At 49.3% G+C, this 25,301-nt stretch overlaps 1 protein-coding gene across 5 annotated transcripts in view; it reads left to right on the forward strand.

Annotated features, from left to right (window-relative positions):
• Positions 1–522: 522 nt before the first annotated feature.
• MYLK (myosin light chain kinase) overlaps positions 523–25,301 on the forward strand; it is a 199,544-nt gene continuing 174,765 nt past the window's right edge. For 3 of the 5 annotated variants that reach the window (XM_032869488.1, XM_032869489.1, XM_032869492.1), the window contains exon 1: positions 23,045–23,220. In XM_032869488.1, coding sequence (XP_032725379.1) covers positions 23,191–23,220 — 30 coding nt within the window. In that variant the 5' untranslated portion in view covers positions 23,045–23,190. Of the gene's footprint in view, positions 681–23,044; positions 23,221–25,301 lie in introns of those variants that run through there. The other 2 variants (XM_032869493.1, XM_032869490.1) reach the window with 2 other exon arrangements.

The following is a 25,301-nucleotide window of genomic DNA, read 5'->3' on the forward strand; positions in this document are numbered from 1 at the left end:
GGCCCTGTGGGCTGCCTGAGTGTGGGTTCTGGGGAGCAGGGTGAGCCCTGGGTGGTATGGGGGAGTCCTTTCCCAGGTTTGGGTACATTCTCCCTGTTCTGTTAGCTCCTCCTTGCCCTGGCTCTGTCCCCAGAGCCCAGCCCCTGATTGCCCAGGTGCCAGCTCCCTCCAGAGAACCCAACAAGCACTACCTGCTCTGTGGCCTTGGCCTTCCTCCTTCACCCCTGCCAGGGCCTCTCCCTTGACCCTGTGACCTCACCACATTGCCACTCTCAGATCTTCGGCATCTGCCCTGTGTGGAGGAAGGAAGCAGCTAGTTCTTGTTCTCCTGGTAACTATTATTCCTGAACCCTAAACCCACAACCCCCCACACGTAGTAATAAAATCACCTATGGTCCTTAGGACGTTTCCACCTTCCCACACAGCCTCTCTGAGTGATGTGCTCCCACCAGCCGCTCCTGCTCCCTTGTGCATGTCTGCCCCTGACTTGGCTTTCCTTTCCTCCTTCCCACCAGGCACTGGCCAAGAGGCTCCCAGGCGGCCACCCCTGCTGCAGTCCCGAGCAACCTCAGGAGTTTCCTGGTCAGGGGCTCCCCAAGCCCACAGGGAGGCGCACCTCCAGGACATCCTGCCTTGTGTTCCCAGCCCAGTTGCCACAACAAATAGCAGAGGAGACGTTGGTGAGTAAGCAGGATTAAAACTATGCTGTCGACCGTTCCTCCTCAGCCCACCCTGAGGAGATGGCGGGAGGGGAACCGGGTGGCCAGGAGAGACCAGTGCCCACAAGGTGAGATGACACCTAGCCAGGTGCCCAAACAGGTGGGAGTGAGATCAGCATGCTTTAGCATTATCTGTTGACCTTGGCTTCACTGGTCAGAATTCTAGAACTGGCAAAGGTGGTGAGAACTGTCATTGAGCCAGCCAGGAAATAAGATAAAGTGTCTTGCTGGGTGCCCTGGCCTCTGCCAGAAACTGTTCACCCTGCCAAACTGGTCCTCCATCCTTCCAGACTGTCCCAGAACTTCTTTCTCCTGATGCCCTAGGAGGCTGCTCTGGTTAACTGCATTTGGTTTTGTTTTTCCCTTTGAGTCTCTGGTTCCATGCAAGCAGCCATCGCTGGGGTGGGAGCACAGGTCAAATTCTGTGTTAACTGTGAGACCGAGTTATTCCAGGTCCTGGTCAAGAGCCCCCACTGGCCTTCCACAGACGTGATCATCAGCACTCTTGAGTGAGAAATCCCACTGAGAGTAAGCATAGAGTGAGTCTGCATCACAAAGACAGTGCCTTCTGTGGGTGGCTATACAGAGGTCAATATTCTCAATAATATTTCAAAGTCTGGGTGGTCCTTTGGGATTTCCTGAGTGAAATTTGGGGGTGGGGGTCCATTGTTTTCTGTACCTTTCGCTAGTGAGCACAATGGGTTTCCTTCTGCTGCCCTCCACCCTCCCCTTAGGGTCTCATGATTATGGCACTGTGGGGGTCCTTGGCCCCCATCAGCCTGGGAGCAGTCTGTCTACTCTCACTGTGAAGGAGGCTGATGGAGCCCCAACCAATTCAGTGAAGCTGAGAAAGTGAGAAGGAGGAAGGCGAATGAGGAGGTCATGCAAAGAAGCATAGCCTATGATCTTACAACACTGATTGTTTCCCCCATGGTTTTAAAGCTGCTTTGAAGCATGGCGCCATCACTAACGTAGGAGAATATCTTCTTAGCTACTTTAGCAACAAAACTAAGTGTGTGGGTTCTGTCCTTCTGTGGGAGAAAAAAAAAGATCCTGTAATTTTAAAAGAATTTGTAAAAAGTGACTATCAGTTTGGACTCTAAAGTGGCAGATAAAGGGGAAGGCAGTGTCCTACTACCACCGCCTGAAAGAAGATACAGAACATGTGGCTGGGGTGGGGGGTATTATGTTAGAATTCAGGGGAGGCTGGATCAAAGTGAACCCTGCATATGCACGAGCCTGGCTCCCTCGAGAGGCAAAGCCTTAAGGCACTCTGACATGGCGCAGCAGCAGAAGGGGGAGATCAAAGGATGTAAAGATTAATGCAAGTCCCTTTATTTTCAAGACAGGGTTGCCTTGGCTAAAATCAGGATGAAGGCCAAGTGGCTGGTGCTGAGGAGTGGGCTATGCAAGGACCCCTTTCAGTGGAGTTTCCAATTTTTTTTTTAAGATTTTATTTATTTATTTTACAGAGAGAGAGAGAGAGATCACAAGTAGGCAGAGAGGCAGGCGGGGGGCGGGGGAAGCAGGCTCCCTGTTGAGCAGAGAGCCCGATGCGGGGCTCGATCCCAGGACCCTGAGATCATGATCTGAGCTGAAGGCAGCGACTTAACCCACTGAGCCACCCAGGCGCCCCTGGAGTTTCCAATTTTATGCACATGACAGAGAAATTTGCAAGGAGAGAAGACAGTCCAAGTTGCATTGTAAAACCTAGAGCAAACAGGACTGCAGAAATCAGCCAGCACGCCCTTCCCTGCACTGATGCGGAAAGGGGGCCTAAAGAGCAGAGCTGTGGAGACACCCCTGGTCAGTGCAGTCAGGCTGGGGCTCTGTGAGTCCCTGAAAGTCTAGGCTCATGGGCCGCTCATTCCGGCCTCTTTAGCAAGATACAAACGTTACTTGATAGGTTCTCAAAAGGGCAAGTAATTGTTAGTTACGTCTGTACATTTTTTTTCAGAGATGCCTGTGGATATATCTCTTTTCTGAATTCCATGCCCTTAATGAAGATGCTCTTTCTGCTTTTGGCAAAATTACTTTGAACCCTGATGCTGTATCACATCATATTGCATGTATAGAGGCTACATTATGACTCTTGTAACGAAAGCACATGTATTTTAGAAAGCTTTATGGTGCTTGATATATAACTTGTAATTAAGAATTGGATTTGATCATATTTCTTTGAAAGTTCGGCATCAGGGAATTGATTCATATTATAACCATCCCTTATACCATTGTTTCTATGAGAAATTCGGTCCCCTTCCCAAGAAAAGTACATAGTCCATGTCAATGTGGTGAACACTGATGTAATTAATGTATCAGACATGACATTTGTTCACTTATCAGATAGTCCTTGAGTGATAAGGGAGGCAAAGTGATTGTTCTGGGGTAGTTTTCCTTCTAGTGAGAGAGGGAAGACAATAATGTCTGGCATTGATTTTTATTTTTCTAATTTTTAAAAAAGATTTATTTATTTGAGAGAGAGAGTGGGGAGTGGTTGCGCAGAAGGTGAGGGAGAAGTAGGGTCATTGCTGGCAGGGAGCCCCATGTGGGACTCCATCTCAGGACTCTAGGATCATGACTTGAGCTGAAGGCAGACGCCTAACCAGCTGAGCCACCCAGGCACCCCTGTCTGGAATTGATTTTGAAGTGCAATGAAGAAAAGTAATGCAGGGTAAAGGGATGGAGGGATTAGGGCAGAGGGTTATTTTACATAGGATCACCAAGTAGTCAGGAGGGCCTCTTTGTGGAGGTGAGATGGGAGCAGAGGACAGAATGAAGTAAGAGTGAATTTCCAGATTTGGAGGAAGAACTCTATTCAAGGCAGAGAAACTGGCCATTGCTAAGGCCTCATAGCAGGTATGGACTTGATGTGGTTGGAGGAACAGCAGGCAGGCCAGCCAGCTCTGGAGAGGAGGGTGAGACACAGCATGACAGCAGGTGAGTTTGGAGCAATAGGCAGGCCTGGGTCAGGTAGGGCCTTACGGGCTGTGGTAGGGAGTTTGGATTTTAGACCATGGGTAATGGGTGGTCACTGGAGGGTGCTGTGTGGGGGAGTGTCCTGATCTAGCTGCTGAATGGAGAACTGACTATGGGGAAGGCAGTGTGGCAATGGGCATGTAGTTGGTCTGCTGCAGGGGTCAAAGGACATGGCGCTGGTGGCTTGGATGGCTGGTGGCACAGGGGTAATGAGCCATGATCAGAATGAAGGTAGAACTGGTGGGAGTTGCTGATGGATTGGATGGAGAGAGAGGGAGGTTGTGAGATGGCTCTTGGGCCTGAGGGTTCAGGTGGCTGATGAAGCCTTTGGTCTGGGGTTGAGAGGCATGCTGCAGGAGGAGCACATTTGGCTGGAGAACGTTGAGAGATCTTGTTACATCTTCTAAACCAGTGGGATGTGGAGTAGACATTTGGATATAAAATTCTGAAGGTTGGCAGGGAGGTTAGGACAGGAGATATGTTTGGGAATCTCTGGCCTCTCAAGACATATAAAACCATGGAACTTGAGTTGAACCCTGAGGAATGAGCAGGCCCATCACTTAGAGACCAGGAAAAGAGGGTAGGAGGAAAGAGAGGAGAGCACATCCCCTCTCCCCATCCGGAGAGAAGAGAGTCTCTCCAGATGGAGAGGTGACTGACTGTGCTGGTACAGCTGAGAGCATTAAGTGCATTGTCAGGTTGGGAGTAGTGTCCTCTGGATGATTGCCTGGGTTCTTATGTGCCTGTGAGCCTTTTCTTCTCCCCATTAGACTGGGAACTCACCAAAGCCAGGGGTTAGTTCAGTGTTCTCCTGCTTGCACTTGGAGCCACTTAAAGCTGTGGCTGGACTGTCTAGTGAGGGACATTTCCTTGTAGAAGCTGCTTGTGAAGTTGTCCATCCCTGGGGCAGGCACATGAGCTTTCTGGCTATCAGGAGCCTGGGACATAGCAAAACCAGAGGACCCATAGGATCATAGGAAAGCATAGGAATAGTTTGTGGTTGGGGCACAGAGTTTTGAAGAGATGGGAGGCCATCTTGAGGAGATGGGCCCAGAAGTTGAGAGCCCTCAACAACATAAAGGAGACCCTGCTTGTGAGTTGAGGGGAGATCCTTGGCCCTGCAGAATTTAAACTGGTAATAAGCCTGCAAGTCAAGGGTCTATCCCCTGGAACTATCCTGGGAACCTAATGACTCCGTTTTTCCAGGCGATCCTGATCATGGGGCCTGATAAAGTCCAAATGCGCTGCTAAAATTATGTTAAGATAAAAGCTCTTTTTATTCATTCGGTAGTCATCAGAACTATCACAGATTAATTATTTTTCAAAAGAAAGAAAACTATGCCACAGTTCTGCAACTAACATATGACCAGATGTGGACATCTTGGGACACCCTGTCATGCTTAAAAATACTGTAAGGAATCTTTAGACAGTAATTTAAAAAGAAGAATAAGGGAAAAGCATTAAAATTCAAGAGATTTATTGGTTTATTTTAGAAAAGAATACTAAGTTATACCTTAATATCAGATTCTGAGACCTATGTATACCCAGTTTTGTAGTGGAGAGGGACACGATAATTACGAAATGCAAGAAAGTACTCAAGGGAGAAACCTGTAAAAATCACCAGTAGCTTATGGGGTGCCTAGGTGATGCAGTCCGTTAAGCACCCGATTCCTGGTTTTGGCTCAAGTCATAATCTCAGGGTTGTGAGATCGAGCCCCACCTTGGGCTCCACACTCAGCACGGAGTCTGCTTGAGATTCTCTCTCCCTCCCCCCACTCTCAAGTAAATAAATCTTTAAAAAAAAAGATCACTGGTGGCTTAGCTGAATAGCCAAAAGCTGTCTACAAGCTAGAAAGCTCATGAATCCTTGATGTGAACAAGTAGTATGGGGAGCAGGGGGTAGAGATCACATCCCATGGTGTGTGAGGAAGCTTTGGAACCACTGACAGCTTCCATATCTACCGGCCTCCCACTAAGCCGCCTGGGGTGAGTTGACATGGTATTTCATAATGTTATCCCCAACTGTGTTCTTTTTTGAGTGCCTGAGGTGAGTCCAGAATACACTGACAGTAGTATCTACACTTCCTTGCCCCATTCATCCAGCTGCCTGCCTAGACCTCAGCTTGCTCTCATGGCAGCTACAGCAGCTCTAGGCCAGATTTCCCAGAATGATGTCAGTGGTGTTCTTAGCTCTTCTTCTGAACTACTCCAGCTGGCATCCCGCTGACCTTCAGCCGTGCCATGGCCCTCAGGCCAAGCACCCCCACCTTTTGTGGGGTGAGGTGGTTACTATGAGAGGCCCACTGAGTGTTCACAGTGGAGGGTGAGGCAAGAGTGACAAGCATCCCAGGATGCTTTCTTCAGTCCTTGGGGTCACGCCGGGGGAGTCCTGGTGAAACTAGTGTGTGCCCTGAGGATATTAGAAGGGTTTGGAAACCATGCCTGGTTGGAAGGGTCGAAGGACCATGTGTGTCCTTCTGTGGAAGGATAAAGGATAAATGGTGACTGTCTTCAAATATTTGTAGATATGTCTTATAGCAGGCTCCAGTTCACTCTATGTGACCCTCAGGGGCAGAATGGGGTCCAGTTAGGGGGACGCATGTCACAGCTCAACCCACGATGGAATGGGCTGCTTGTGAGTATGGGAAATTCTTCTTGCAGGATTTTCTGGAAGATTGCCTTTTGGGATGCCCTGGCTAGGATCTGTCAATGGCCCCTGGTAGACACCTCCGTTTCTATTCTCGATAGGTAGAGGAGGAGGTTAATGAGGTGTTCTAGGCTTTTCCTAAGAGAGCAGACCCTCCTGAACACAGTGACCCAAACTCCTTCCCTTGCCATCCCTCCCTGTCCCCTTTCTGAGAATTCTCCACTGTTAGACGTGCCCAAAGGGGATTTGTGCATGGAAATAGTGTGTCCTGACTGGGGAATCTGGTCCACTCTCAGGGACTGAAAGAGTCTGGCTCGGCTGCAGGCCTGGTCTGTCTCATGGAGAGACCCGCCCGGATCTTGGCTCAGTCCTGCCTCTAACTCTGCTGGGTTTGATTCCATCCATCTCCCAGCCTATAATTGTCAGCCTCCTGGTGTGGCTAGGCCCTAGCAAGTGTCCACACCAGGCCCACTGTTGCCCAATTTGGGACGGAACAGGATTCCTATACTGGGTAGGAGGTTGAGTTAGAAGATCTCTGTGGTCTCTTAACTGCATCTGTGGCCCTGTGATTCACTGTTCCCTTGTCAATAGCCTGTGCTTTAAAAAGCAAGTGGGAACAAGTGTTTGGATCCAGTGCTGCTCCGTAAGGAGCTGGGCTGTGACTCCATGGTCACTCCCTTGTTTTGGGCAGCTCCAATCCTAAGTGGAACAGGTCTGGTCCAGATGCAGGTCTGGGGAGGAATTTGGGAAGATGGGGAGGAGTGAGGGGTGGCGGCAAGTGGCTTAATGGCATCTGTTTCACTCAGCCAGAAACGTCTTCGTTTGGAAGCTGAAGACTTCCTCAGTATGGTCTCAATTAGCCTGTGTATGTCTTTAAAATAATTACATTTTCATCAAAGTGTTTTAGAGAGTGATGTTAGCCCCGTGTAAAGGGCACAATCAGGTCCGATCCTGAAATAATGCCTCTGCTACCCCAGATGTCAAGAGGAACTAAAAATACACTCATAAATTGGAGGAATTCTTGGTTTATTGGACCCATCTCCTATCTCTCTTATCCTCCCTCCAGAAAGTGAGAGGGCGAAGGAGTGAGCCAGAAATCTTTAATTATCCAGTCTGCTGACATTATTTTATCTGCAGCACTGATATTAATTCTCTATAGCATTCCATCTCAGTCCCAGAGTGAAGAGTAACCTCAGCAAACATGGGCCTTTGGCTTTCTGCTGGTTGTGGCCAATGCTCTGTTTTCTCCCCTAACCCGCCCTCCCTCAGACTTCTTAAATTCCAGAACTTTCTGTGGCACCGGAAATGATCTGTCTGTGGAATGTCCATACTTTAGGAAAGTCCCTGAACTATGTATCCGAGCTCCACTTCCCCCAACTCATCTCGGCCACTTGTGGTTAGGTTTTGGCATGCGTCCTCCATTGGCGAGACCTGGGTTTGGCAGGAGCCTTTTCTCATGTTTCTATTATTGACATAAATGAAATTTTATCAGTTCCTATCATTGACATCCATGGGGGAGGAAGAGCAAGTCTGGCTAGTTCTCTCCCCCGACTCTTTGTATATAAATTTAATTTTCTCTGTTATATCCTTAACTTTTCTGGCCAGTGAAGTGCATCTTGGATTTCAGTTTGGTTCTCTGGGCTGTGGCCTTTTCACCTGACTTAACATCCAGACGATCAGCTGGTTGACTTAGCCCCCAAAGGAGGCCACCGTTTCTGCCACAAGTAGGTCGTGTTTCTGCAGGGCTTCTGGTGTGCCCAGTGCTGGCTGGGGCCTTGAGTCCTCACAGCCTCTTGAGGCAAGTACCATCACCATCCTCTCTATTTCACAAGTGAGGACCCAAAGATGAAAGAATTTGCTGAAGGTCTAGCAGCAGAGCCGGAGTTAGAGGGCAGGCAGCTGGCTGACTTCACACCCGCTCCCACCTGCCTGTGGGCCCCCTGCTGTACATGTGGCCAGGATCCCCACTCACCCACCGGGAAGTGTTCCTATCTTTCTAAAGCCCTGTCCTCCACAAATTTTTTGCAAGAACTTACTGTGCAGGAAGGACACTCTATCATGGAGATACAGAGATACAAATGCGGTCACTCACCTTGGCCCATACTGCTTGTGGCGAGCCCCCACAGAGTTTCCCTGATTAGAGCCAGTGTTGTAGCTGGACCAGCCCTCAGCAACAACCATCGGAGAACTTAGAAAAGACAAAGTTTGTTACTTATATCTTAGAGGGTACACAGCATGCCTGGGGCCACATAGCAAGGTCATGGGGGGAGAGAGAGAGAGCTGGCTTGTGGCTTCCGCTTTTCTTGGGGCCAAAGGTGGGGGCTTAAGGCTTCACAGGTTCACTCTATTGGTGACTTTAAAACATAAGAGCAGGAATTCAAGTGTGGGAAGGGAGAAGCAAGCGGTCAAAGGGCCAGTTGTGTAAGTCAACCACAGCTCTCTAAAAAGGGAACCTCATGGGCGGGGCGACTTGGCTCTTCATCTCATCCTGTAGCTGGCCATGCGACTGTCCGAGATGGATGTCTTTGAGGTGGATGCCTGGGCAATCAGAAGCTTAATGTCAGGCAGTTACAGTAGAGTCGGAAAAGCTGACTGTCCAGGTGTTTTCAAGAAGGGTGCCTTCGTTGTATTCACTGCCGTCTGTCTCCGGGGTTAGGACTCGCACCAGGCTGGTAGTGAGCTCTCAGAACAGTATGTGGTGAATGAATGGAACTGCCGATGAAACAAAGCCGTGGACATTTTTACAAAGAAGTGAGAGAATATGTTCGTGACCACGAAGTATGAAGGGCATGACCTGAGGATTGAAGGACCGTCTCTTAAACTACGCACACTGAGTATGTGAAAAACCACACGCCCTCCTCGGTTTTGTATTTTGTCACAGACTTGTGGGGACCTGGGTGGGTGCTCCTGAGCCCGTGTCCTAGGCCCTGCTGGCAAGGCCCCTGAGCAGTGGGGACTCTGAGATTAGAGCAGGATGCAGCTGCATGGGAAAGACTCCCCATGGCGTTCCAGGGCTGCCCCACTGGCAACATCATATAGGGGAGGGCAGAAGGCCTGGAAGGTTTGCTCGATCACAGCAGTTTTGAACTTCATGACTCTTTGGACTTGGATCCTCTCCTGCCTTGCTCAACACTTGCCTTACTTCCCAAGCCTTGCCTAACTTGGTTGGGTGTCCAAGTGCCCATCCCTCCAAACTGTGCAGGAATCCCTGGGCCCGGCTCCTGCCCGAGCTCTGGCACCAGATCAAGGAGCTCAAGCTCAAACCGGAGCTGAGGAAGGAGAGAAGAATATTTGGGGGGCCATGAGTCAGCCCAGGGAGCAGGCTGACATGAATCAGGAGGATCCAGATTCAAGAGCCATAAAAATCTCATGCACTTTGACTCAGTAAGTGAAATTCTTGAAGTCTATCTTGGGGAAATAATCTCAAATGAAGGAAAAGTTATGTTCACGAAACTGTGACTTGTGATGTCATCTGTTTTAGTGAAATTGGAAGCAACCTAAATGGTAAATAGCAGGGGCACGATTGGGTAGATTATGGTTTATCCACTTGGCAAAGTACTGCACAGTCATTAAAAATGAGACTTATAAAGAGTGTTCCATAACCAGGAAAAGTCTGTGGCTTGGCCTGAAGAGAAGCACGAAAATGAAGGCAATAATAACGCATAAATACGACTGTGTTTTGAAAGGCACCTACATAGGGAGCTCCTGGGTGGCTCAGTCGCTTAAGCATCTGCCTTCAGCTCAGGTCGTGATGCCAGGATCCTGGGATCGAGCCCCGGGCTCTCTGCTTCTCCCTCTGCTCCTCCCCACTGCTCACCCCCACTGCTCATGCTCTCTCTCATTCTCTTGCTCATGCGTCCGTGCTCTCTCTCAAATAAATAAATAAAATCTTAAAAAAAAAAAAAAGGTACCTACATAGAAATAGATTGGAAAAATGTTATTTGTGTCAGGAAAAATGTCATCTGTAGCCCTTTGCACAACCAAATCTTCAGCAGATGCTGCTTATGAACAAAGAAGAGCCTGGAATACGGGGCCCAGAGTGAGTTCAAAGTTCATGCAGAGAGTCAGCAGTCAAGACCCTGTCTGGGAAGGAGGAAGGAGACCTATGAGAACATGTCCAAACATGACCCAGCGTGTGACTAACATAACGATTTCCTGGGCTGAAATCGTTATGTTAGTCACACGGGCAGGTGAAGCATGGATAGGGTGAACGTGGCCAGGGAAGACATCTATGAAGACTTGTCTCACATGTAGACTGGGAGGTCGTGGAAATACGAGAGCCATCCGTCCATCCTGGTTCTTCTGGACCGTCCCAGCGTATTAATAACATCCCTTGTCACCATCAAGAGTCCTGATTTGGCTAATGTGTCACGTGATCACTCTAGGTGTTGAAAAGGAAGGAGAAGTCCATTCTAGGTTGATGATAATTGCTCAGCTAGTCCCCTTGAGCACTGAAGAATGAGGGAATTAAGATTCCCTGAGGCCTAGGTAGGCCCAGCCTGATGGACATCATGGGATGGGGACGGAAGAGGCACAGGAGCTTCTTTCGGCAGCATCTCACCTCATCGAAGACGGTCTCAGCCCAGAGGCGTTCCTGACAATGGAGGAGCCAGATGGATGTAGCTCATTTTGTACATGAACAAACAGATAAATGCCTTAGGAATTGCCTCAGTGAGGAGGTGTCTAGACCTTGGTCCTGCTGTTTGGTGGAGGGATACAAGTGGTGAGTGTGGGGACAAGCTCTTTGACTTTTCTTGGACTTCAGCAAGAAGTTACGGTTTAGCACCTGGATACTTTTAACTCTTCAGGTAAGACATAGGGAAAATGAAAAGCGTGGCCTCCCTTAAGAGAGAGAGACCTGGCTGTCCGTGCTTGACAGGAACCTTCAGAGGTCCGCCGAGAGAGGACGCCTGAGCAAGCAGGTGCTCATCTCAAAGCCCAGCTTCCCAGAGTGGTCTGGTAGCCTTCTCATGGGGGAGAAAGTACAGTACCACTGTGAAGGCTTAAATGGAAACCAGTACAAACAGGATAGTTCTGGTCTTTTCCATGCCAGTGCGTTTTACCTGTGCCCCAGGGAGCAGGCGCCTTCAATAGAGAAGTTCTGCTTTTCACTTGAGCCCAGAAACCAAGAGGGACAAGGCCACTAGACAAATGGAACCCAGCCCGGACTGACAGGCATGAGGCGGAGCAGAGTGGATGGCAAGCGTTCTTCAGCGTCATGTCCCGCATCTCCCCGCATCAGACCTGGGGCTCAGGGAAGTCCCAGAATCTGCTTTCTCCAAGAAAAGTGTCATCTTGGGTAATGCTAAAACCCCAGACCAAGAGCCAAAACTGATTCTCTGCATTAAGCATTAGTGGTAAAAGCTCCAGATGACAGCATTTCGTTAAATGTTATGAAACTGTTAGGAATGCAGCTTAGTAATCAGAAGTACATTGTTAACTTAATAGCTGTATTTGGTACAGATAAGCACATCGGGAGCTCTGCTTTGGGCCTAACCAGCCATGTCTAGCTGCTGTGCCCACTGGATAGAAGCTTACCTAAATTGCTCAGAAGAAAATGTTGCCACAACTAGAATGGCCATTTGCAGTGATGGCAGACAGCTACTTCTCATCAGAGTCCTGTGCCGATCTTGTTCCTGGGGAGGAGAGAACGTTTAACACCCAGTAGATACTGGGGCTGTGTTCCCCTCTATGCTGAAGCTGGGAACAAAGTGGTGCTTTTGTGTTGGCTGAGTGTCCCATACAGGATGGAGAATTGTTGGGTTCGGGAGTCAAAACCAGGGAGGGTTTTAGGGCCTGTGAACAGGCCAGTGCTCCACTAGCTGTTTTGTTTCCAACCCCCTGTTCCTGGCCTCTGTGGTTCTATCGTTTTTTGCCAATCTGGCCTCTCCAAGAGGACCCCGAGGTCCTGGTCCTCGAGCTCTGTGCTCCCGCAGCTAGTCCTTGGCAGTGGCCCACTGATCTTCCTATTGCTTGCACTTCCTCCTCTGGCAGCTGATGGAGCCTCCTGTGGGGAAGGGCTTTTCCCCCTGCATGTGAGTATCTCCATTTTTGAGACAGGGTTGGGAGGGGCACATGCTCTCTTCCCCCCACGGAGAGCCTGTTGAATTGACACCTCCGAGCAGAGGTTCCTCTCTCCAGAAGGGCAGTCATAGCTGGCTGTGCTCCCGCTGACACACTGCCAGTCCAAACCTGAGGCCGAGGTTTAGAGAGGCCGAGGCTCAGCCAACACCAGCTCCAGACCCACAGGACACCCCATCCACCTGCAGTGCTCAGGGACTGGAGACTAAGCCCTTCACCCAGAGAGTGGCCGCTTCAGTGGGGAAGGAGAGGCAGGGCAGGGGTGGGGAGGGCACTTAGGGGTGAGGAAGGGAGATCATGGGAGCAAATGGAGGCCACTAGCAGAGTGAGGGCAGAAGGAAGGGTGTCTCCTCACTCTTCCTGCAGCATTTCTGTCATCGTTTGGGGAGGACGTAATGTCTAGCACGCTCTGTTTAACCACTCACCTTATTTATGCTCATAGTGGCCATCATAGAAGCACATAGTGGTGGGTATAGACAGACTGTGCATTTTGATCCTGTGCCGGGGTTCTTCTCTGCTGGGAGCACAGACTTGATGAACCTGGCTTGATTGGCCCAGATGATCAGCATGTGGCCCCGTTAATGTCAAGGTTCTAAGGAGTCAAGAGGGCATTGCATCGTGTCCACGTGCTCTCATCCAGCTGTGGAATAGACTTTGCAGGCAAACATCCGGGGCCTGAGAAGTTGGGATCTAGAAGAAGATTCTTATAGATGTGAACCACAGGAATGAATGAACTTCTGGAATTTCCTTACTTGAGAGGGGTGTGCATGCTTGTGGCTGTGGCTTTTGGCTCCTGGGTATACGTTCTGCTGCCTTGTGTACAAGACTTACCTAATGACTAGCAGACTAGCTAATCGCTTCGGAACCCAAAGTGACTGGTGATTTTCACACAAGTTCCCTTCACACATGCATCCAGGTCCCTGAGAAGAGAGGTTAAGGGCAGCTGGCCTGAGCTGCTCTCTGCAGACCAAAGTGGGGGAGGGCCCCGCAGGTGCGTGGGCTCACAGAGGGAGATGGGATGTGCACATGAGATTAGAAATCATGGACATCTGTATAGACAGATAACATACAGCCAGGAGGGATGCTAGAGGTCTTCTAACCCCTGCAAGGTTAGGCTACTTTCCCAGGGGCCACTGTTAGCAGATCCCATCCCTGAAATCTGGTGGCTCTAGACTGAGTCAGCCCTTCTCTCCGGGCCTTGGTTTTCTTATCTATAGACTGCAAAAATCAGCAAACATCCCCTCGTGTCTGTGGGTGTGAGTAATCTAGTGGCAGAGCCAGGACAAGACACCAGGACCTTGGACTCCAGCCTCTTCCCAAATCCTCCCTGTGGCATCTCTAACAGCCTGACACTGTTCCCAAGGGTCTGAACCTTAGAGCCAGAGACCTGGGTTTAAAGCCAGCTGATAAGAAGTAGCTGTTATTGTTAGTTCTGTGACCTTGAATGTACTGCTCAACTTCTGAGTCTTTTCTTCAAAATGAAAAGAATGCCTATCTTTAGAGTTGCCTTGGAAATGGAAGTAGGTAAACTCCTCACTACAGTAGCTGGCCCCCAGCAAGCATTCAATGGATGAGTTATTTCTGTTTGGAACAATAGGTATTGTACATCACAGTCACCTCGTGTGTCTGAACCTGAGGCTCCATTTCTGTGAAACAGGAGGGTCAGTTTGGACCCGTGCTTCTCCCACTTTGCCCTCTGCAAGGGAAGTGGAGAAAGAACATGTGCTCAGGGGTAGGGGCTTGGGGGCGTAGCCTGAAGCAGCTTGTGGAAAGCATCACATTTCTTTGAAGCCCTACATTTATTTGTAAGTCTACTTATAGTTGTCCTTTTATGCCATAATGTGAATACATTGTTTTTGGTTTTTTTTCAGATTTTATTTATTTGACAGAGAGAGACACAGTGAGAGAAGGAACACAAGCAGGGGGAGTGGGAGAGGGAGAAGCAGGCTTCCAGCTGAGCAGGACCCTGGAATCATGACCTGAGCCAAAGGCAGATGCCTAACGACTGAGCCCCATTTATTTATTTATTTATTTATTTAAGAGAGAGTGGGCGCACGTCACGTGAGGAAGAGCATGACAGCAGGGAGAGAGGGGCAGACAGGGAGGGGGAGGGAGAGAATCCCAAGCAAACTCCCCACTGAATAAGGAGCCCCAACTGTGGGGCTCAATCCCATGATGCTGAGATCATGACCAAGAGTCGGACGTTTCACTACCTGAGCTACCCAGGTGCTCCAGAATGCATTGGTTTTAATATAAACCCCCTCCCCCAAAATCTTTGAGTATAGTTGATGTTCTGGGATAAGATGGCCTCAAGTGTCCCCAAAGGGCACACAGAGGCGCTCCTGTGGGGATGGAGGTGGGATTGCATCGTTTCTAAGATCCCTCCCAGCTCCACCTAAGGTTAGTGGTACACAAGAACCGCGAAGGACCCTTGGAGGGCAGTCTCCCCTGGACCCCTGCCCCTAGTTGGAAGGGGGTGTGTTAGGTAGAGGTGGAAGCAGCAGAAAGGAGGGAGAAGATGTAGCCCCTGCAAATGAGGACAAAGAAGGCTGGAGGAGCAGGGCTGTGTCTGAGCCTGACTTTTGGCCTGTGGGCTGATAGACCTGGCTGGTTTGGGTTGGCAGCCCTCCATCACCCCAGGTAAGTTCCAGGAAACACTAAGCCATTGTTTCTCTTCTGCACCTGGAAGCTGTGCTGGGGATGGGCCCTCCTATCACAGGAGGGCCGGTGAGGGCAAGGGGTGAACTGCATGTGGAGACATGGGACTTGTTACACTGCCAAGGCATCCTCCTAGCAGTTCTGAGGCAGCACTCAAGGCCAGGGTCTGGGGTTGAGCCCAGCCAATGGGAGGAGAGAGGTGGAGTTCCTGGAAAAGAGCAGCAGGCTTTGGGGGGAGAACACAGATTTCTGACCTGTGAATGGGAAGAGAGAGCATCTGTTTGTGTGGAAGGAGCGGTGGGGGGCGGAGAGGGGAGGCAGATCTGCGGGTGCTGGTCCAGGCCCTGCATAGATTTGCTAGAGATTAGTCAGTATGCCTGGACCCTCTCTCAGGCATGAGGGGTTGAAATGAAGTCACCCATTTGTTTAGGACAAATATAAGGGGCTTTCCCTGGCCAAGGGATTGACTACATTAGTCAGATTTGTACCCGTCAGATAGCATTCCGATAAATCTCAGAGAACATCACCAAAGTTGTTACACTGGCAATTTCCTGTTGGGCATGGTATTCATTATGATAATAAGATTTAACCTATCTTGACGAATTCCTCCCAAGCGTGTTCCTACATAGAGCTAGGATTTGGAGTTAAGAAGGATTGGATTCTACTCCTGTTTTATTAGCTATTTGACCTCAGACACGTCACTTGGTCTTAGTCCCAGCAATAAATGGGGTTAGAACATACCTCAGCGTGTGGCGAAGTGGAGGTAGGTCAGGATTGGAAAAGCATTTTGTAAATCGTCAGTAGCTTAATGTTAATTCTCAACAAAAACCCTTTTGGCAGCATCAGCGAAGAGCATTGCCGTCCTCTACATGCCCCCGCAACCGAGTCTCCCATCAGTTTAAAGACTGTAACTCTCTAAACTTCTCTTAACTCAAACCATCCGTTGTAACTCAAAAACGGCACTTTTTCAGATGCATTTCATTGCTTTTAGGCATGCATGATCATCTCCCTACTTCTGGCACATCTCTCTACTACGGGGCTCACCTGCCCCAAAGACCCTGGGCCGGGCCACGCAAACCTCGGAGATACCCGCACCCGTCTGTGCAGATACCTGTGTGGCCCCAGTTTCTTCATCTGTAAAATAAACCTCGGAGATACCCGCACCCGTCTGTGCAGATACCTGTGTGGCCCCAGTTTCTTCATCTGTAAAATCATCTAAAAATAGATGATTTAGGTCCCCTTCCAGCCCTCACGTTTGGTGATCCAGAATTTGGGAGGGTGAGAGCAATGCAATTGTCTACAAGTAACTGAAACACACAACTCAACACTCGGAAACGTGAATTAGTAATCCGCTGTTTGCAACAGGGCAGTACTTACAGCAATATATAACTGAATTAGAACATCGAAGTGAAATGTGATACCTCTTATTCTTCATAATAATTGACTATCAATTGATAAAGAATGGTCGACTATTTAATAATCATTACCGAGGGAGGGATTGTGTGCCTGGCATCGTTAGAAGTTTCTTTGTGTGTTACAGTTACTATATATTGGGTATTCCAAGTATTTACTCTGGGTTAGATATTAGAAATGGCTTCTAATCCCCACAGAGCCCCACAAAACAGATGTACAGACAGGGAAATTGAGGTTTAGAGAGCTTAAGTAAATCACCCAAGGTCATTCAGCTACTAAGTACCAGAGGCAGGTTCAAGTGCAGCCATTTTGGTCTGACTACAGAGCCTGCGATGGGTCCCCTCGCCGACGTCCATTGGCTGGCTGTCACCCCCTAGCTTGCTCTTAAATTGCCAATTTGTTGTTACTCTCATCCTGGGACTGGCAATTACCCCAGCTGTGTTTTTGATACAGTACTGGCCCTGACCCCAGAGGAGGAATTGGTCCTTTCTCTCTAGCCGCATCGGCCAGCCTGAAATCTTCACGGGGAAAACCCAGCTGGCTTTAGCACCCTCCCGCCTCCGGCGTGTTGGAGACACCCAGCCTTGGCTCCCTCCTCATTCTGCCTCTCTCGCACCTGCCCTCTTGTCTCGGTGCTAGTCAAGGGTGGAAGGAACCCTAGAAATCTGTAACAGTTTGCCAGGCCTTTGGCTTCAGCCAGAGGAGACAGATTGTGTTGGTGGGAGTAATTAGAAACCAGCTGCAAACTTGGATTTCACATCAGGGCCCATGGGAACTGACACATCAGGTTGGCCCGTGCCTCATTTTCCTGTGCTGTGTCACAAGGGAGAAGATTTGCAAGAGGAGTGTCCCCAGGCCTCTCAGTCAGGGAAGTCTGAGCCAAGCACGCACATGCCAGAGGCAGATGGACGACGGCCTTGCCCCGGGCCCCAGGAGGTCCTGCAGGGGCTGTGGACAGCTCAAGGCTGGAGAGAGTCTTCAGACTCTGTCTTGGTTCTCGTCAGCGCTCCGCATCTCCACAGCCCCACCTGTCTCCTTAGATCAGTCTCTCCTCCACTCAGCCTGAAGTTGATCCAACCACAGAGCTATTCTCCCAGGGTGAATGATCCAGGGGATGCTGGTATCTCCCCGAAACTGTGTGCAGAGTGCAGGGGCCACGTTCAGCAGCCAGGCCTGGGCGAGCTCTGTTCATCCTTCATGTGCATCAGTGTTCTTAGAACCTAAGTCCTTAGGCCTGTCCCTTTAGCTCATTGCCACACTCCAGCTCCCTGCAGAAAGCAGAGTGGGTAGCATGTGCTTTAGGCAGACGCAGAAAGAAGGGATGGGACATGCCAGTCTGGGACTAGAGAAGCTGTTCAGAGCCCCTTCTGGGGCTGGGAGTGGTCAGCAGTGTCATGAGGCTCACTTCCTTCCTGGGCCTTCTTTTCCAGAGCTTGCCTAGGCTTCTCTGAAGAGCAGGAGAGGAGGGGCAGGCAGACTCATAGTACAGAATGGTGACCTTTCCTTTACTCCTTGTCCCTCTCCTTTCTAGATCTTCCCTCTTCCCTATGTCATGAAGTTACTAAATGTCGGCTGGACTGAGGTGGGGGGTGGGGGAAGAATAAAGTAGTAGAAAGAAAAGGAATATGTTCCATTTACTTTATGAATGATACTCCCCCACACTCTGCCCATTAATTTTGCTGTTAATATTTGCCCTTCTAAGGCATTCAGTGAGCTAAGTCACCTTAAGTACGCCAGGAATATTGCTGATGCCTAGTGCACACTCACTAAATAGTAGCTATTATTGGTTCCCTCTTTTTCCTCCTTTTTTTCCCTGGGGATTCCTCTCAGTGTTTTCAGCCCCAGTTTCTCTCTGGACGGACTTCATGGAATCAAAGGCTCAGCTTGGGAGTTGGCCAGAGGCTGCAAAGCTGGAATGATCACTTAGTGCCCATGCTTAGCATTAGCTCCGTCTCTGTCCTCATGGCAGGTGCTGGCGTCTTGCAGGTGTGCCTTGGCGACAGGTGTGCCTGTCTGATTCGGCCGCCCAGCCTATGAAGCCCTGCATGGTGGGCTGGGAGCAGAAATTTCTTTCCTCCTCCCCTGGTGTCCTGCATCGTGTTCCTGCTCTGGGCTTGGATCCCTCTGCTGAACCTTTCCCACCTGCCCAGGTGTCCTATGGAGGCTAGAGACACAGGTGTCCCCGGGCAGGAAGTGTCCAGAGAGACCCATCAAGCCACACAGAGAGAGGACCATAGAGAGAGAAGGGCAGTGACTTTCTTAAGATAGCATGGCTGGCCAGGACGCAGCCACAGTGAGTACCAGGGTTGCTGACTGTCTCTCTGATGCCATTTTACCCTCCGGTGGCCCCCACTGGGGCCAAGGTTGCCTCTATCCTCTGAATTTCTGAGAGATCTTAAAACAACAGTGATGTTAACCACAGCAGCTGCTGCGGATTGAGTACTTACTCTTGCCAGAGAATGGGCTGGACTGCCTTTCATACACATTGCCGACCCTCGTGGCAGCCTCATAGGTAGTGGGGTATTAGCAGGAGCCCTGTTTTACACCTACGTAAACTAAGACTTTCAGAGGTTTTTACGTGGCTCAGGCCACACAGTTTCGTGGGGGAGAATGTAACATCTGACTGTTGAGCACTCTGTTCCTCTCTGTGAGGCATCCTGGGGATGGGAACCCTGAGCATGGTTTCTGTTCCCCGAGGTGATTTTCAGCACCCCCACAGACTGAAAGTGGTGGGGGCCACCCCTACAGGAGTATCATTCCTGGGGTTTAAAAAACTCGGCTCAGTTGGTGTGACTTAACAGAATGGAGAGAGGAGCCATGGTGTTTGAGAAGGGGATGATTGGATTAGCAGACTGGGGATCCCAGATTTACTTCTGTAGCAATAATTCCTAGTAACAAAATGAATGAACATTAGGATTATTGCTAATTGTGATGGAAATGTGCTTTTTGCTAATTTAGTTATAATCAGGGTTTCTGGTTCTGGCTTTGATTTTTTTTTTTTTTTTGCATGTGACTTTTATTGCAAAAAGCTTCTCTCAGCCTGTACTCATTAAATCCCAAATTAAGCAAGAATCCCAACAGGAAGAGAGCAGCTCCAGGAGACCAGGCCTCTCTCATTCACACTGTGTGTGCGGTTGGGTGTGTTGATTTGATCTGATCTCTGTGTGTGTGCATATATGTCAGTGTCCTCTTTTAAGAAAATTTAAAAATAACTTTCTGCCAAAACTGTGGGCACTTGGAGTAGGATTGCTGAGCCGGCATCCTCCTCCTGCCCATGGTCTGCTGTTCTGCTGATGTGGCCGGGCTGACGTGGGCAGCTCATCTGCCTGCAGAAAACCCAGCCCCTCCTTTAATGTGCTTTTCTAGAGGAAAGGCCCAGGAAGCCCAGGGGACAGCCACCTGCCTTGGGGCTCAGGGCAGAAATCAGCTGGAGGGGACAGAGGGGGCTGTCTTCGAGTGCTTTCACTTGGGAAGCCAGGGACCTGGACCCGAGTCACCTGGAAATGCCAGCAGGAAACTCAGTCCATCCAGGGCACCAAGACTGAAACATCATCGCGCCCATTTCATACACTGGAAGACTGAGAAGCAGTGTTCAAAGGATGCATGAATCACATGCCTGGTTTATTTTCACTTTTATTTTTATTTATTTATTTTTAAAGTACATTTCATTCTGTTTTTTTTAAGATTTTATTTATTATTTGACAGAGAGAGACACAGCGAGAGAGGGAACACAAGCAGGGGGAGTGGGAGAGGGAGATGCAGGGTTCCCGCTGAGCAGGGAGCCCAATGTGGGGCTCGATCCCAGGACCCTGGGATCATGACCTGAGCCGAAGGCAGATGCTTAATGACTGAGCCACCCAGGTGCCCCTATTTTTATTCTGGTTTAAAGCCAGACTGACACCCATGTGTCTGGAGCCAAATTCCTATAGGCTGCAGAGGGGTGGATTTTTTTTTTATTGGCGGTACCTGTTCACCTGCTTCTTGCCTTGCATCCTCTAATGTTCTCAGGATTCCCGATATGATAAAGTTAAGTGGTGTTCTCATTCGGAAGAGATTTTTTTTTTTCAATACGTTTTTAGCCCAACTTTCTATTCATTCATGTATCCCCACAGTATTTGTTGAGAACTTATCATGTGTTCGTTAGTATTGTCGGCACTGGGGATACAGCAGTTAGTGAAACACGCGGGAGTTTGTGTTCCAGTGGGGAAGATGGATGTTAATCATAGAAACACACAACTCCGTGACTTTCAACTGTGAGCTGTGGGACAAAGAGGAATAGGGGATTTGGTGTGTGCTAACATGGGACTAGCCTAATCTCTGTGGGACCAGAGGTCTGTGTGCAGCATTTCCAATCAGCCGTTTTGGACTTGGGTAGTTGTATTGTTTTGTTTTGTTTTAGATTTATTTATTTATTTGAGAGAGAGAGAGGGCAGGGAGGGAGGGGCAGAAGGAGAGGGTCTCAAGCTGGCTCAGAGCGGAGCGCAGAGCCTGATACAAGGCTCCATCTCATAACCCTGAGATCCTGACCTGAGCTGGAACCAAGAGCCCAATGCTTAACTGACTGAGCCACCCAAGCACCCCTGTTTTTGCTCCTGAGCCCAAGTATTCAATTTAAAAATTGTTCTTTTAAGTTTCCTCTCAAGCTCTGGTCCATTTTGCTGATCTTTCAGGGCTGTATTTTAACATGCTAGCTGTGTTTAGCATGTTAGCTGTTCCTACTTGCTTGGTGTAACCCACAGGTTTGATAGACATGCCTCCCTTGTTTTTTACCACATGGTTGTCCTTAGTTCTATCCAATTCAGAAGGACTCTCCAGTCCTGTTCTGCCACCAGAGATCTCCATCCAAGAAGACTTAGATCCGAATTTAACTCCATTCCTCAGTGGTGAACAGAGTTGTTTTTTTGATTTATTTCTTCCTTTCTTAGCCATAAGATTTTCAAGTATCTACCATGTCTTCCAGAGGTCTGGGTTTATATTCTGTCTTGGCCAAGGACTTAATTGACTTAAAGTCGTTCTCTTTATCAGTATCTGTTTCAGCTTCGTATCTCTCAGGTACACGTTTGTTTAACCATTCTCTTTAGAAGAAAAGATAGAACCAAATTAGATAGCGATTCACCCTCCTTCTCACCCATTCCTCAAAGCCACACTCCATTACTCTTATAGAACCACTTTTCGCTTTCTAGTTGTGGATTGTTAGGAGGACAGACATGAGAGCAGATGGTGAAGGGATGAGAGGGGATGGGTTAAAGCAACAGTTCTCAAAGTGTGTCCCCAGGGGATCCTTGGGGTCTCTGAGACTCTTCTAAGAGCCCAGAGGTCCAAATCATCTTTGTAATAAGATGACATTCACCTTTTTCAATCTCTTTCTTTCTCCAGTGGAGTTTCCCAGCAGCTGCAAATGCAGTGATACCACAGTAGACTGAATGTGGAAGCAGATATGAAAATCTAGCTGTCTTCTATTAGCCAGACATTAAAGAAATTTACAAAAGTGTACAATTCTTACTAAGCTTTCTTTTTTGTTTTGGAAAATACATTTTTTCTTTTAAAAGTGTTATTTATGTTAACATACAATGGCATATTATTGATGTTTTTGAATGAATTATCGGGTTTAATTTTGAATATAGTAAATATTGTTAGCAATAACTCATAAACAAAAACTCTTTGATATCCTCACTAATTTAGAGGAGCATAAAGGGGCTCTGCGACCAGAAATTTGAGAACTCCTAAGCTAGAGAGTAAAGGGTCCCCCAGGTCTTAGAAGAATGAATACCAGTTTCTCAACGATCAGACAGAGCCCCATGGAAAAGCTTAAAGCCAAGTCATTCCTGATTCAGACATGTACAGTTTGTCCCGTGGTGTGAATTGCCACAGCAAGAGAGATCCCTTTGGAACTACAGAAATCCTTTTCTCCCCCGGAGGAGAAGGACTGGGCTGGGCATCACCGTGCTACCATACTTTAGAGGTATGCACCAAGGACCCTTCCTGAAGCTCCCCAGGGGTTAGAAGGAGCCCTGCTGGGTCCTGTGCGCAACATGAATGCTTGGAGCCTGGTTCAGATCGCAGCCCAGATTCCTTAAGACAATTGCAGCACGGGAGTTCCCCATCCTCTGTTCTCTGGGCTTCCCTCCCACTGCAGGGATCATAAGCTGGGCTTCTTTAGCTGAAGGAAAAAAGGGCAGGGTCTCAGGAGGCACATATCCCATGAGCCCTGTGTGGTAATCCCATGCCAGATGTGCCAAGGGGTGAGTGACGTTCCAGGACAGATGTGGAGCTGGGGGTGTGCCCAGCCCCTCCAGGGGTTCAGCTCTCTGCTTGACAGCGTCCTCCCTTTGCTCCGCACTGAGATTGGCCTCGGCAGCCCCAAACGAGGAAAAACCTGTGAGCTTCCACTCCTGGTCTCAGCGGGACTCCATGGAGAGCCTCTACAGCTGGCAGCCAGGGGTTTCAAAGGTCACCCCAGCTGGGCGGATTAGAACAACAGAGCTCCCTGACTGAGTGAAATTGGCTGCCCCGCAGAAGGCAAGTTGCAACATCTGCGAGCAGAGTCAGGCAGACGCCCCTTAACTTTGCAGTCTAGCCCTGGGCTCCACCGCGTCCCTGGTTCTCCTTCGTGTTCTTCCTCCTCTGACGGACGGACGTTGGACAGGATTCTCTGCAGTCCAGTGGTAAAGCGTGGCTGCCCGTGTGTCCCGACTCATGGGAGAGCTGCCCGGGGAAGAGGCCACGGTAAGGCACATCGGTTCTTGGGCTTATGGTTCTGCCCCACGGCTTGTCCCTGTGGGTCACAGCAAGGCCACCTGGCACAGCCCGTGGCCAAGGAGCTGCTCACTCAGGCAGTAGGCACTGTCAGGGAATGGGTCAGGATCTGAGCGCAGCACAGAGAGAAGATGAAGGTGGGAGAGCAGAGCTGTCATTGCCTGGGGCCCTTGCGCCTGGGTGGTTTGCTGCGTCCGAGGCCTGCGGGGAGGTGGGAGGTGGGTTCATGGCTGGCTGCCAGTGCAGAGCCTGCTGGGAGTCCAGCCCTAGAGGGAAGGCGTGTGATTTCCAGGATGCCTTGCTTGCAGGGTCAGGTGCTTAAAGACTACGATCATTTTAAATGTGTGCACTTTGGGTAGGGAAGAGTACAGCTGGTTTCTCTAAACTTGTTCTGCCATCCCTAATTTTTAACATTTCTTTTGAGTCTTTTTGCCTCAGAGTTCACTGTCTTTTGGCCACAGTTGAAAATGTTCTTTTCTGGGTTCAAGAAACAATTTAAAATGCTTTTGATCAAATTAAGGTCAAGTTAACTTAGGGCTGCTTTGGATGATTAACAAATTATGTTAACTTGCGAAAACCTTATTTGGAGGTGAGCTTTGGCCCGAGCATTGTGTACAGGGGGCTGCCTCCAGCTCTCTTGGACCTCCGTCTTCCATTGTTTTCTCCTTTTAATTCTCCGTCCTTTGATCTGCGTTTAACTGGTATTGATTGAATGAACCGCCAAGCTGGGTGTGTTTCCAGCCACTGAGCCCAGCTCTGCCAGTAGAGAAATTACGGTGAGAGATACCCAGTCCCTCTGGTGTTCTTGACTGGAATGTGGTCATCAGGCTGGACAAGAGATTAGAAGGGAATAAGGATGGTTTGGTTTGATTTATTGTTACTATTATTATTTTACAGATTTTATTTTTTAGTAATCTCTACACCCAATATGGGGGTTTGAACTCATAACACCAAGATCAAGAGTCGCACGCTCCACTTACTGAGCCAGTCAGGCACCCCTAATTTATTATTACTTTTTGACAAGCATCTCAGTTATGTCAGTAACCATTACTTGCCAGTGTGGATGGATTCTGTTTATGCTGTTGATGGCAGTGGGCGGGGCGATAGGCTGAGCGGAGCTGTTTGGTGTCTCTGGCCAGCCTGCGCCTGGGCTCTGGTCCTGCTCGCCTGATAGTTAACTTACTACCCCTGAAACCACCTTGTGGGGGACTGGATGTCTCCTGACTGGATTGACTTGCCTGTTCCTTTTCTACCCATGAAGCCAGACCTCCCCTGAGGGTAGATGACTTCTGTTTTTTGTGTTCTTGAAGCCAAGTACTTTCCCTTTGATGCTAGCATCCAGGACATTTGGGAGATTTAGACAGACCTTAGATGATCTTGGATCGGGGTGGTATGCAGAGAGGGTCCTGCATACCTACTTCTAGTTTTCAGCTCCCCAGAAAGCAGAGGGGGAAGAGTCTTGTGTCTTTCAAACCCAAATCTAAGAGCAGAAGCAGAGGCCCATTGCCTGTCCCCCATCCTCTGTGAAACTCCCAAGCCTCCGCCTGTTTTATCTCCTTTGACTGGGGACAGTAGGAAATGCCTTGTCTGGGTCATAGGGGTGCTCTAGGAGGCCTACAGGGTAGGACAGGGGTCAGACTTGGTTTTGGTTTCTACTTCTTAGCTCTGTGACCTTGGACAGGTGTTATCTCTGAGCTTCGGTGTTGTCATTTGTGAGAGAAGCGTAGTCAGAAATGCCTTGTAGGACTGTGGGGACTGCCCTCAGTCAGTTGAGCTGCTAGAACAGACGCGACCGTGCTGAGGGAGGCTGCTGTGGGCCTCAGGCCTGCCTTCCCTGCCTCCTCATGGAGTTCGGCCATCTGCTTCTCACTGCTGGTCACAGTAATCCCACTCAGATCCCCTTGCCCTGAAGGTGATGGGGCTGAACTGGGCTCCTTGCTGTCCTCGGTGAAGAGGACCTGTGTCCTACAGGGTGGGGAGACCGGCTTCTCTTTGGGAATGGAATGATGACAATGTTGATCGGCTACTACTGATTGAACCCCTTTCACGCT

The sequence above is a fragment of the Lontra canadensis genome, unplaced genomic scaffold, assembly GCF_010015895.1.
Source record: "Lontra canadensis isolate GAN:19392208 unplaced genomic scaffold, GSC_riverotter_1.0 scaffold38, whole genome shotgun sequence".
Lineage (NCBI taxonomy): Eukaryota > Metazoa > Chordata > Mammalia > Carnivora > Mustelidae > Lontra > Lontra canadensis.